Source organism: Colobus angolensis, unplaced genomic scaffold, assembly GCF_000951035.1.
Source record: "Colobus angolensis palliatus isolate OR3802 unplaced genomic scaffold, Cang.pa_1.0 Scaffold24, whole genome shotgun sequence".
In the NCBI taxonomy this organism is placed as follows: Eukaryota; Metazoa; Chordata; class Mammalia; order Primates; family Cercopithecidae; genus Colobus; species Colobus angolensis.
The window spans coordinates 5,768,902-5,783,114 of NW_012115599.1; the positions used below are offsets into that span (position 1 = coordinate 5,768,902).

The 14,213-nt window shown below is 38.1% G+C and overlaps 1 protein-coding gene across 1 annotated transcript in view; it reads left to right on the forward strand.

The window, feature by feature from the left end:
* Positions 1-14,213, forward strand: part of WDR92 (WD repeat domain 92) — a 129,292-nt gene that overhangs the window by 74,794 nt on the left and 40,285 nt on the right. The window contains 2 exon segments of the mRNA XM_011945276.1: positions 315-374; positions 977-1,161. Of these exon segments, the coding sequence (XP_011800666.1) occupies positions 315-374; positions 977-1,161 (245 nt within the window).

Below are 14,213 nucleotides of genomic sequence, written 5' to 3' on the forward strand. Positions count from 1 at the left end.
AGCCCCTTGTCACAGTCATATTCTAAGAGGAAAGAGTTAACTTAAAGAATATGTTTTGAGGGTTCTTTTATCTTGCACTTAACAAATGTTTGTTCAAATTGATTGACCTTAGAGAACTCCAAGTTCAAATAAAAAATACAGAGAGACCTTGTTTGTTGAGGTTTCACATTTGACAATTTTATTTTTAAATGTTGCTAGTAGTACTTTTGTTTTGCAGCAAGGAAATATCCTTTTATGGGAATGTAAGGTAAATATGTTTTTTTGTGTAAAAAATTGGAAGTTCTGATTTGTGAACATTTTTAACTCTTATTCAGAATTCATTGAGGGCGTCTCTCAGTTCAGTGTCAAAGGAGATAAGGAGCAGAAGTTGAGGTGTAAGTATTTTTCTTCACTGACTTCATTCTCTTACACTACCATCATTTCATACCGTATTATAGAATGGTTTTTAAAATAATGAAAAAGATGTCTTTTATTCCAGATCCTTAGACATAACTGAAATTTTACATTCTGGTGAAAATCCTTTTAAGACATTTGCCACTACTATATTTGAATAATGTGTCATTGTTGCTTTTAGTTGGATAGAAGCAAAACAGTTTCTTTCTACTGAAAACAGCCATGTAAACTACATTTGTAATTTAGAGAAGAGATTTTTTTTTAGTGAAAGTGGGAAGAAATGTTCTAAAGAACAAGAGAGGTTGGAGTTGTTATTATTTCTAGTGTTTTTTTTGTGCAGAAACTGAAGCTTAGCAGGGACAGTTAACTTACTCTAAGCTCCACTAAATCTGCTCAGGCAGCCTCAAAAGCCCATACTTTTAACCAACTATGTTAAACTGTGCCTAAGGACAACTCTATTTTAAGGAAGGAGACGTCCTCATAGTTGTAATTTTGATGTTTGTCAGTTTATTTTCTTTCTTATTGAAAGCATTTGCTTGTGATTGCTTTGTCATTGGAATTGATTTTCCTCCCCTTTTTTTAGTTGCTTTCCGTATCTATGACATGGATAAAGATGGCTATATTTCCAATGGGGAACTCTTCCAGGTATTGAAGATGATGGTGGGGAACAATCTGAAAGATACACAGTTACAGCAAATTGTAGACAAAACCATAATAAATGCAGATAAGGATGGCGATGGAAGAATATCCTTTGAAGAATTCTGTGCTGTAAGTACAAAAGAGCTGGTTCTTCTGTTATGTTTCAGCAACATATTTTAAAAACCACTTAATAGAGAATTTCCGTATTTTGTCCTAAAAACTTATATATTTGATTTTTCCTAATTGCCCATATTCAGTTTTGAAGTGTGTTCTTCGTTGTAATTATTTTTATTTTTTTTATTTTTATTTTTTGAGACGGAGTCTCGCTCTGTCACACGGGCTGGAGTGCAGTGGCCGGATCTCAGCTCACTGCAAGCTCCGCCTCCCGAGTTTACGCCATTCTCCTGCCTCAGCCTCCTGAGTAGCTGGGACTACAGGCGCCCGCCACCTCGCCCGGCTAGTTTTTTGTATTTTTTAGTAGAGACGGGGTTTCACTGTGTTAGCCAGGATGGTCTTGATCTCCTGACCTCGTGATCCGCCCGTCTCGGCCTCCCAAAGTGCTGGGATTACAGGCTTGAGCCACCGTGCCCGGCCTTCGTTGTAATTATTAATTAACAAAATTAACAATTATTATTCTCAAGAATTAACATTCTCAGTGATCCTCTGATCAAATGCCACAAGGACACTACTTGACTTACTGTTGATAGCCCCTCAAATTACGACTAGGTTATACTCTTAAGGTTCATTTAATCACTCATTGCTTCTGAACAGAAGCACAACCACAACCACTTAGCTTCTCTTCTCTACTTATGCCCTAAAAATATAGATAGTAGACTTTTTGATGTGTTACAAGGATTTTAAACTGCAAGCTAGAGATACTAGAGAAAACTAGAGCATCTAGAGTAGAGGCAAAGATAACAAAGGTTTGACATTGTTCTGTGAGTAATGATTGGATGCTTCCATAGAAAGGTTTTCTTTCTCCTTTTTATTTTTAAATGTAAATCACACAAGGAAAAACAAGTGAGTTTGATGGTTGTTTGTTATGCAAGAGCTGAAGTGTAGCTACTTTGACCTTTAAGTAGAAGTTCATATTATCCTTAAGCAAAAACCATCTTTTTATTTTGTTTTCAAAAAGTGGGGTGGCACTGTAAAGAATAGACTGCATCTCTTTGGAAGAGGTAGATGGGTTTGAGACTTTTAAGACACTGAACTACTCCCAAGGGGCGCTACCGCAAACCTTTTCTCTCCCTTCCGTTTCACCTCCTTCACCATTGCCAAGGATCACTGAAAGACTCCTGTGGACTGGCATATGGTTGAGTGTGACATGAGACCAGGCTGGTAGTGCCATCATAAAGAGCAGCCAGTTTTCAAAAGAAGGAAAGGAGAAATTCTAAGCCTTAGGGGAATAAAATAAATGGAAAATTCTTGGCTTCGGTGGTATTGGAAGAGGTATTTATATTTATATAAATAAAATGATATTTATATAATCTTCATATAAATGAAGATTACTTGCATATATAAAATGTAATAAGTATAGCACTTATCAGTGGAAGGAAATTAAGCTATTATCTATATTGAAGACATAAGCTAAGTTTTGAGTTTATTTTCCAATATTTATTTTAGTTTATTTTTAAGTTTTCATTTTTTTTTTTTTTTTTTTTAGACCGGAGTCTCGCTCTATTGCCAGGCTGGAGTGAAATGGCGCAATCTCGGCTCGCTGCAACCTCTGACTCCCTGGTTCAAGTGATTCTCCTGCCTCAGCCTCCTGAGTAGCTGGGATTACAGGCACACGCCACCGTGACCAGCTAATTTCTGTATTTTTAGTAGAGAGGGGGTTTCACCATGTTGGCCAGGATGGTCTCGATCTCCTGACCTTGTGATCTGCCCGCCTTGGCCTCCCAAAGTGCTGGGATTATAGGCATGAGTCACCGTGCCCGGCCTATTTTTAAGTTTTTGCAGACAGGGGTCTTGCTATGTTGCCCAGGCTGGTCTCCAGCTCCTAGCTTCAAGCAATCATCCCATTTCAGCCTTCCAAAGTATTGGGATTACAAGCATGAGCCACTGTGTCTGGTCACCAGTATTTGTAATCAGTTGCCTTTTGCTTGTAATTTTAAGGGGCCTAGTTTATGAGTGGAGAAAAATGTTTTTCGTGTGCTTAAAACCAACTATGAAGCACTTGTAATTTTGGCTTCATTGAGTTCTTTCTATGTTGACTTCTCAAGTTATAACAGTGAAAGATTGGAAGTTTTTTTAAAAGATTGCATACTATATATGTACTTCAAAATTTTCAGAGTACTTAATATATACAAATAATTCTTACAAATGATTAGTGACAGGCTTAAAGTTGGTGAATTGAACCCATGTATAATTTATTTTTACCTCTTCCCCAAACTCCAATCAAATGCAATGAATTAAAAAGAAAGGGTTATGAACTCACAAGGACAAAAATGAAGAGCAGAGAAGAGACAGCATCTAAATGTGATAATTCAGAACGTTTAGAAAGTTGAATGGTTAACTAACTTAGCAGAATGATTCTAAGCTTTATCAGCTTGGAAATCTGAGAACCAAACTGGGTTATAATGGAGAATCCATGAAAGGCTCAGAAATTGATGGCACAAGCAACTGGAAGTGAGGATGAGAGTGAGGCTAAAATCAAAGATTGGTTAAAGTCTGTTTTAAGAAGGAGTTGGAACACACAAGATCGCCTTCCCTACTCTGTTCACCTGGACAGCTCTCTCTCCTGCACCCTAGCAGGAGACTGGGGAGAGTCTCTAGACTGGCAGACATGAGGCAGAGGTGGGGTATATGTGTTGGGGAACTAAGTGACAGTAAGCATATTTGCATATTGACATCTGTGCCCTGTAGCTGACTTCCTGACTCCCTGGCAGCTGGATTTAACACTGTCTAGGCAAGAGATGGGAAAAAGCCCTGTTTAGGAAATCTTATCTCCCCAAAGAAATGGTACTACTAGATCACTCAAAGTATAGCTCTCACTCAACAACCCTATCATTCACCCAAAGTTCCAGTGCCCTTTCTGCAGAAGCAAAGTCAAGGATCTCACCAAACACTGAAGGAAACCTCTATGTATGGAATATAAAGATGAAACCAGGTCCAAAAAAATAAGTTCAAAACAAACAGATTAGCCAAGACCAGTAAAAACTTTAAAAGCAAACCCGAAACCTGTCATTATTCTCGGGGATATTGTATATTGAATTTTTGAAACAAAAGTTGGATAATACATAAAAGAGCTCTTGGGAATGCAATTTTAGATACCTGTTTAACACCCAAATGCTAGGATTCCAGAAGGAAAATGGAAGGAAACAAATAATCAAAAATGAATCAAGGAAATACTCCAAAGCCAAAAATAATGTGTTTTCTGAGAGGGCTTATGGAGCATCCAGCATAGTCTGTAAACATCTGGACCTGGGCACCCTGTCATGAAATTTTGAGACAGTGGGAGCAAATAACTGGTTCTGCAGATTTCCAAAGAGCTGGGGTAGTAGGGTGGAGTGGTGGGAGTGGGGCTTCGTATAAACAACCAGGAGTCATAATGGCACCAGATTTCTTAGTAGCAGTGTTAGAAACCCACAAGAACATGGAGCATTTTGCCTTTGCAATTCTGAGGGACAGTTATTTCCAACTTAAAATTCTCTATAAACTCAAATGGTAGTAGAAAGACACTTTTAGGTATGTAAGGCCTTCTCATTTTGGAAACTACTGGAGGACATGCTCCCACTGCAATAAGGTCATAAATCAAAAAAGTAGAGAGTGTAGGATCCAGGAATCTGAGGGTCCAGCATGAGAGGGAGGATCCCCGATACGATGAAGAGCGCCAGAGATGACAGGCCTGAAGACAAAAAGTCTAGAGTGCAGCAGGTTGGAAGGCTCAAAGAGTGCTTTCAAGACAGTAAAATTGATAGAATTACATAATATTTTTAGTTGAATGTATTTAGAACAAAAGTTAGGGGTTGAATTATAATTAACGTAGAACACCCAGCAAAGGAATTAACTGTGTACCAAACAAATGTGCAGGAAAGAAAAACTAATCATAATACATAATTCTGTTTATCTGTATTGTATAGTTATAACAATGAAAAATGCTGGATTTTTTTGGGGGGTGAGGTCGAGGGAAGGAATGTTGCCTCAGTTTGTTGCCCAGGCTGGAGGCATGCCGGCTAATCTTTTTTTTTTTTTTTAAATGTATTAGAGACCTGGTTTCACCATGTTGGTCAGGCCTGTCTTGAACTCCTGACCTCAAGTGATCTGCCCACCTCAGCCTCCCAAAATGCTGGGATTGCAGGCGTGAGCCACCACATCCAGCTGAAAAATGCTGAATTTCTAATGAAAATAAAGATAAAGCCATTGGAATGGTACAGAGTTTGTGAAGTGTGTAGGGGGGGAGATGGAGGGAAGAAATGTGTGTGAAAGCTAAAAATCTTAGAGACCTGGAGGTAAATAGTGAAAGTCAGCAAATAGCGAATGAGGCCAGGGTGACAAACTGCTTTTTTTTCCACAGCAGGAGTTGTAGAATTAGTTGGCACTTTGTGCTTTACTTTTCAAATAAAGGGGCTATTTTTTAGTTTGAATTTAAAAATAATACAGATACAAGTATACATGACAATATGGATTAATCTCACAATCATAAAGTTGAGAGAAGCCAGACATGAAAGAGATTCCATTCATAAAATGTACAGAAACAGAAAATAGTAGCTACTGGTGTGTGTGTGTGTGTCCATGTTGGGTGGGAGGAGGGGGAGGGGAGATGTCTGGTGACTAGAAGATCTGGGCGCTGGTTATTGGGTGTTCACTTTGTGAAAATTCATCAAACTGGACATTTATGACCTATGCATGTTCTTTATGTAGATTAAATATAATAAAACATTCCCCCGAAATGATACAGATACTACACTTTCACATTACCATGTCAGTATTCACTGAGATGTGTATAACTACATGTATTTGACTCTACAGAAAAATAATATGCAGAAATGTTTACTTGGTACTTTTTAAATTTTCTAGAACAGACTGACAGTGACGCGCATATTTGATTGTGAGGACAGTTTTTGTCATAGTATCTGGTTATCATGTAGTATTAAACTACTGAAGTAGGGGCCAACAAACTATGGAGCAAACCAGATCCTGTCCATGGCCTGTTTATGTCTGATTTTGAACTAAGAATACTTTTTACCTCAAGTGTTGTTTTGGAAAAAAAAAAGAAAATGTGAAAGAAACTATATGTAGCCTACAAAACTTAAAAATATTTACTATCTGGCCCTTGTACAAGAATACCCAAAAAATAATGCCTGTCATCCTAGGAGAAAGAAACCATGAAAATTCTAACAGGAGGTCACTCAAGTTTTGTTGTTTTGTTTTTTTGTGTGTCTTTAAATTCACCACCTGAATATAGCTAAAGTAATTTTTATTTATTTATTTATTTGAGATGTAGTCTTGCTCTGTTGCCCAGTCTGGAGTGCAGTGGTGCGATATCAGCTCACTGCAGCCTCCACCTCCTGGGTTCAAGCCGTTCTGCATCAGCCTTCCCAGTAGCTGGGATTACAGGCACGCGCCACGACGCCCAGCTAATGTTTTGTATTTTTTTAGTAGAGACAAGGTTTCATCGTGTTAGCCAGGATGGTCTCGATCTCCTGACCTTGTGATCCACCTGCCTCGGCCTTCCAAAGTGCTGGGATTACAGGTGTGAGCCACCGCGCCCAGCCCCCTAGTAATATTTTTTAAAATTGTAATTTGATGAAGCAGACCATGAATGAGGAGTTTCTCAGACACTGAAGCTTGATTTGTTCCTGTCTGTTGCAGGTTGTAGGTGGCCTAGATATCCACAAAAAGATGGTGGTAGATGTGTGACTTATCAGAGAGTACCACCCAACACTTTTGCTTTCTTCTCCATCTCTGAAGATCTGCTCAAGACGTCCAGCAATGCTCTCTGTGTATTTAAATGGAAGTATTTTTCTCTGTGAAGCCACATTTTCCAACATGAGCCTCATGAAGCCAACTAAGTGTTATTGAACTGTAATTCTCTCAATAACTCAGTGTAGCACTTTAAAGTCTGAAGGACAGCAGCATGAAAAGAGCATATCAATGTGGTGGAGAAAGGGAAGGGGTTGGCTTTTTAATTTATTTTTCTTCATCTTTTATAACAAGAAAGTATCTATATATACATATGTAAATATTTATATATAGATATATGTAGCTTTCTATATATGTAGTAGGTTGGCTTTAATTTAATATACTTGATTCAGAAACAAAACAATAGAGTACAAAAGTGCCAAGCAGAACATAAAACATCCTTACTTTTATTTCACACAGTTTTATATATAGATAGAAGACTGTACAATTTGAGCCGGGTGTTAGGCCAGCTATTTTCCTTTTCCTGTGCTTTCTCCTCTGAGAGATTGACAAAGCATTTGTTAACGTCCTATTATTTACCTTAATTACATTTTTGTAACAAAGGAGTCTGTAACTTTATTTATACTTACGAATATATTTCCAGGGACTACTACTCATTGCTGAGCAGCTTTTAATACACCTCTGCTTGAGGAGAAAGTCTAGTTCATTGCTACTGCCAAGAGCTAGTTCTTGTGTTCATATAGTAACTGCACAGTGCTTATAAGGCTGCTTCATTGTTACTTTGTAACTAGGAGCCATTGCATTTATTAAATGTCCCTCAGTAACGTAAGTGCTAGTTGTGATTTTATACATAAAGGCCAGATGCTGTCTGAGGCAATCATGACTAATATTGTATGTATCACTTACTGAAGAATACCTGAAGTGATCATGTAACTACTTAGGATATCCATTTGTTTGATTACATGGGTAAATAATTTGTCATTAAACTTGTGTTTGAATCATGAATTTCCCTTCTGTGTTTCAAAAGACTTGCAGCTAATCTAAAAAACTGGTGATATTTAATATGCATGTATGTATCTAAACACCCACATATATTTGTGGTTTAAGTGTGAGAAATCTTGCTAATGTATATGCCACAGAAGAGCAAAATTTTATCCAAATTTATATGTCTTAAATTTCTTTACCACGAGGGATAGAGCATGCATAATTTTTTTTTCTTGATTTGCTTATATAATTGGTAATGGATGATAACTTAATAAATTTGTGTGATATAAAAGTAGTGTATCATGTTCTACCATTTGATCTTATCCCTTCCCATTTCTGCAAAGGTACTATTGGTTGGAAGAAAAACATTTTGGTTAGCTTTGTATGACAGTAGTCTTTCCCTTTATAGTTTTTTCTATAAAAACTGGTTTTAAAATCAGTAGAAAAGGGCAGGTTGAATCAAGGTGAATGAATCTGAAATTGAGCACACCTGCCTGTCATCGCTGTTCCTTCAACTGAGTGCTGCACATCATGGGCTCTGTCTGTGAGAGAAAAATCCCGGTGCTTGGTGTCCTTGCATGACATGGAGTTTTGCATGTAGATCAATTTAAAATGTACCTCTTGTTTACATAATTTGCATAATTTTGAAAGATAATGTTGCCAAACTTTGGAAATGTTAATGTTCAGACTGAAAATCTCCACTACATGTAACTTTCTTCCTCTGGATCAGTGGCATGGCTTATAATCCCAACCAATGGTTTGAACTGTTCCAGTGTCAACTGCCATGTGCTCTGCTTCAGGGGGGAACTAGTCTTTTGTGAATTTTTTGTACATAAGTATTTGTTACAAATATTTTAGCAAATGCTTTCTATTTCTCTTGCTTGTGCATATCTTGGCTGGCGTTACATTAAAATAGTGCAAACATTATTTCCTTACTGGGGAATGAGGGTTTTTTCTTTTTTTTTCTTTTTTTTTTTTTAGTTTGTGTGTGGGGGTGGGTAGGGGAGGGGGTGGTTTATGTTGAATGTTTAGTTTTTCTTCTGCATGATACGTCATGTTGTGGGATCTTTAGAAAACTTCATACTGTATGAATAAGAAAATAAAATATTTGAAACTTGCTTGAATGTATTCAGTGGTCTTTAATGGCTTTCCATAGCTATGAGAATTTTTTTTCCTCCCAGTCTTTTAAATTCTTAGAAACAGTCTGGTAAAGTGACATTTAATCTCTATAAAAACTTACAAATTCCTGTAGTACTCTCCCATCCCCCTCCCCATGACTTCCCTTACTACCCCTCTCTCTACTCCAGCCATGTTAGCCTCCTGTGGTACCTGGAGTCTTGGGTTTGCGTCTCGTAGGCCCTTGTGCTATATCTGTCCCTTTCCCCTCCCCATATCTCATAGCGAATGCCTTCAGGTGTTTGTTCAGTTATGGCCTAGCTCAAAAGGAATTGTCCTGGCTACCCTATTTAAAAATACAGATATACCTGGCTCTCCTTTCCTCTATATTTTTCCTCCTCCAGTGGCATTTATCCTTTTCTGACACAGTTTACTTACATATTTTGTATTCCCTGATTACTGAATAAAATGAACGAAAGCTCCACAAGGGTAGTGATTTGTCTCTTGTTCACTGATAGCCCCAGCCCAGTTGTCCAGAGTATTACCTAGCTCTTAGTGTTTACCCAATAAATAAATTAATGTGATACTGTTTATGCAGGTTGTGATTTTATAAGTGCTATTCAGTGTTTTGTCACTGTGTAAAAGGTAAAATTGATATTTCTTGAGACTTCATTTATTTGGTAACTTTGCTTTCATTTAGTCATCATTTCATTTATTTACAGCCCCTACATGTCCATCACTGTAATAGGTACTTGAGATGCTCCGGCAAATGACATCCCTGGCCCAGAGAAGTTGGGGGATATTTTATATCCAGAACACCTGTATCGCCAGATGTGCACTAGTTACAATGGGTTATGTGACTTGTTAAAACATCCCAGGAATAAAGGTTAAGTCTAAGCAAGTAGATGAATTTAAGCCCCAAACCTTCCCCCCCCCCTTTTTTTTGAGACAGGATCTTGTTTTGTTCATCTGGGTTGGAGTGCAGTGGCATGATTAAGGCTTACTGCAGTCTCAGTCTCCTGCGGTCAAGCAATCCTCCCACTTCAGCCTCCAGAGTAGCTGGAACCACAGATGCATGCCAGTGCCTGGCTGTTTTTTTGTTTTGTTTTGTTAAGACAGGGTGTTATGTTGCCAGGCTGGTCTCAAACTGGGCTCAAGCAGTCCTCCCACGTTGGCCTCCCAGTGCTGGGATTACAGGCTTAAGCCACTGTACCCGGCCCTTTTTTTTAAACCTACTTCTAACAGCCTTAAAAGTAGACAAGATGAATATCCAAGGAGCATGAGCTTTCATGCATACCATCCTAGTTCTAGGTGGCATGAGAGTTGGAGCCCAGTCTTCTGGAGCGAGTGACTGGGAGGAAACCCCATGGCTCTCCCTTGTCAGCCACGAATACCTAAGAAAATGCTCTTCTCTCAGGCCCATCCCCCAGGCAATGTATCAATGAATACATACGTAAAGTATATGTCAGGAAATCGTACCAGATACTGAGTATCCAAAATCGTAAGAAGCCTTAGGGTGGCAGGCAGACACAATAATTACAACATAGAGGGACAAGTGCCATAGAAACAGGTAAGGTTGGAAGTATTAGATTTAGTGTCTTGGCCTTAGAGAAGGGTTTAATGAAATTATTTGATCCAGGTTACGAACCTGGAAGCCAGTATGATGGTCAAATTTATTACCTCTATTCCTTCTTCATACTTTCCCATCCCAAGAATTATTAGCTGGGTTCCCGCTAACATTTTCTCTCCCTTTTCAAAAGCCCCAAGTAGTACTACTACTGCTTTTGGGGAACAGGAGATACAAACACTTAACTAAGTAGGGGGGTCCAAAGCAAGTCCTTAAACCGAAGTTCAGCATTCCAAATTTTAGCACCTGCTAGGGAAATGTATTTGCTCTCTTGTATTACTGACAGTTGTAATTACATAGGAAATCTTCAAAAGGAAGTAATTTGGATAATACCAAAACATTATTTCCCTTTAATACAGATAACCCATATTTTCCCAGTTGAAATGATGCTTTTTTAACTTCCTGCCTCCTCCGTTCCTTCAAAGTCGATTCAAAACATTTATGGTCACCTAGCAATGGTTCAATTCAGTCCAAGTGCTTGGAAAACCTGATTACAGGCATGGACCCATTCCCCAGGAAAGTAAATGAAGTAGTCACAATTTTGAATTTATCTTCCGGGTAAAGGATAAAGGCAGGCAAGTACCTCTGGAAACCTGTACAGACTCCAGAATAAAAATAGTCCCAAATCTCTTTTTCAAAAAGGTACGAGTAAAAGGATCTGATACCATTGTACACATCCTTGCTCCATGCTGCTATTGCCAGAGGATAAAAAAATAATTTGAGGTGGGACATATTCAGCAATTTCCAGTTGGATTCCCAGTTGAGTATTTTGCCAAAAAAAGCATTAATGAATGAATCACATTTTTAAAAACATTTAAGTATATCCAATCCCACTTACTGTACAAACTAGAACAGTGGCATATGTAACTGATAGGAAGTAAGCTTAACAATTTTTCTTTTAGTTCCTACATGAACTTTATAATACTCCCATCATTGAAGTTTACGTTTTCATCAAGGGTTTTAGAGATGCACAAGAGAAGTATCAAAGTCACGTTTAATAAAGTAAGTTCCTTCCATTTTATAATGTATAATCATACTATTTAAACACGCAGAAACTAGCTAATCTGAATTTATAGAGCATAGTTTTTTGGGTAGGAAAAAACATTTATCTCACCTTTACTAGAGGAAACAGACTTATGATGGTTCTATTTTTCAACTTTAGAATTATTCATTCAGTAGAAGCTGTACTTCAAGTACCCAATCATTCTGTTTTTCACTTTGAATGTAATCTTCAAAAATTACGTGAGACATTCAACATACTTTATTATAAAATAGGCTTTGTATTAGACGATTTTGCCCAAGTGTAGGCTAATGTAGTGTTTGGAGCACTTTTAAGGTAGGCTAAGCTGTGATGTTCGACGTTTGGTATTTTCAACTCACAATGGGCTTATCTGGACATAAACCCATCGTAAGTTGAGAAGCATCTGTATACCCAACATTGGTTATGTATACTTTCATTAAATACTCATTTGAAAAATAAAACTTTCTTCACATCAACCCTGTGATGTAGGTCTTTAATTTTTAAAACTGCAAAACAGGTTCCAAGATGAGCTCTTATTGATGTATATGGTGTAGTACAGTATAGCCAAAACCACTGCTTATGACCTCTCAAATATTCACACATCAAGGCCAGGCACAGTGGCTTATGCCTATAATCCCAGCACTTTGGGAGGCCGAGGTGGATGGATCACTTGAGGTCAGGAGTTTGAGACCAGCCTGGTCAACATGGTGAAACCCCATCTCTACAAAAAATACAAAAAATTAGCCAGGCATGGTGGTGGACACCTGTAGTCCCACCTACTAGGGAGGCTGAGGCAGGAGGATCACTTGAACCCAGGAAGTAGAGGCTGCAGTGAGCTGAGATTACACCACTGTACTCCAGCCTGGGTGACAAAGTGAGACCCTGTCCCCCAACAAATATTTACACATCACCCAGTAGTAAGCAAGGGTTATCATTCAGAGAGGTTTTTCTGAGATAATCTATTAAATTACAATTATAAAGAAGAAAATGTTTATAAATTTTTATGAAGTTATAAATGTATAAATATAAAAGTATAAATTCATATAGAGCTGTTTTAACTTCTTGTTTAAAGAAGTTTCCCTCTGAGGATTACAGACTATGTAATCTGCTACATGTAATTTCAGGTAAATGATAAATTATACCTAATGTATAATAGAATCAATTTTTGATATTTAAATTATTCTAAAACCTGTTGAGTGTGAATACTCTTAAATCTTTCTTTTCTGTTTATGCTTCTGGCTGAGAATGGAAGAAGGGACGGAGGCCTCAAATGACTGAAATTCTTCAGATGGTTTCTTGTGACCGACCACTCATAAAGTATATTTCTCCAGAGTCCAAAGGCAAGATAAAAAATCTCTGACTTGAAATCACAATCGATCTGCTGATCTGCTAGCCACAGCTCGGATATTGCCATAAACCTTGGAAGGAGGATTTCCTGCAAAGGGGGAAAAAAGTATTTACACAAATAGATTCACATTTATAGAGCCTACAGTCGCCCCTCAGTGTAAGGAAGACTGGTTTCAGGACTCTCACAGACACCACAATCGTTGAATGCTCAAGTCTCATATAAAAAATATGCACATTAATTACACACATCCTCCCATATACTTTGTATCATCTCTAGATTACTTATAATACCTAATACAATGTAAATGCTATGTAAATAGTTAATACTGTATTGTTTTAAAATTTGTATTATTTTTAATTTGCCGTGATATTTTTATATATTTTTATATATTTTTCTGAGTATCTGATCTGCCATTGGTTTAATCCACAGATGTGGACCTTGCAGATACAGAGGGCAGACTGTACATGAAAAAGGGTCTAGAACCCTAGAAAGAACAGAGACATTTTCTTGAAATTACAAAAAAAAAAAAAACCTTACAGGAAATAATACCCAAATATTCTCCAAAAAATATTTTAAACTTCTAAGAGCGAAAGGCACTGTGTTGTTAAAATATTTCAAAAAATAAGCCACTGAGGCCTGGGAACCAGAGAATCCCAATTTTCTGAGCAAGCCGCTAAGATCCTGTAACTCTTATCAGAAGGTACTGACTGTGCTGCGGGATCAAGAAAATGGGTTAAGTGGATCAATTAAATTCACTGAAGCTGTTCAGCAGCTCCTCCTTGGTTGAACCTAAAATGTGATGCTCCCTGCTATTCTGGAATGGTTTTTCTCTGCACCTTATCAGGAAGGCAGCAAAGATTTAAGCAATATTACCCAATAAACACTTTCTCTTCTCTTGCAGACAAATGGAATCTAAGCAAAAATATTTCTACTTCTGGCTGGGTGCGGTGGCTCACGCCTGTAATCCCAGCACTCTGGGAGGCTGAGGTGGGCGGATCACAAGGTCAGGAGTTCGACACCAGCCTGGCCAATATGGTGAAAGCCCGTCTCTACTAAAAATACAAAAATTAGCCAGGCGTAGTGGCATGCACCTTTAGTCTCAGCTACTCAGGAGTCTGAGGCAAGAGAATCGCTTGAACTTGGGAGGCAGAGGTTGCAGAGAGCCAAGATCATGCCACTGCACTCCAACCTAGGCAACACAGTGAGACGCAGGCTCAAAA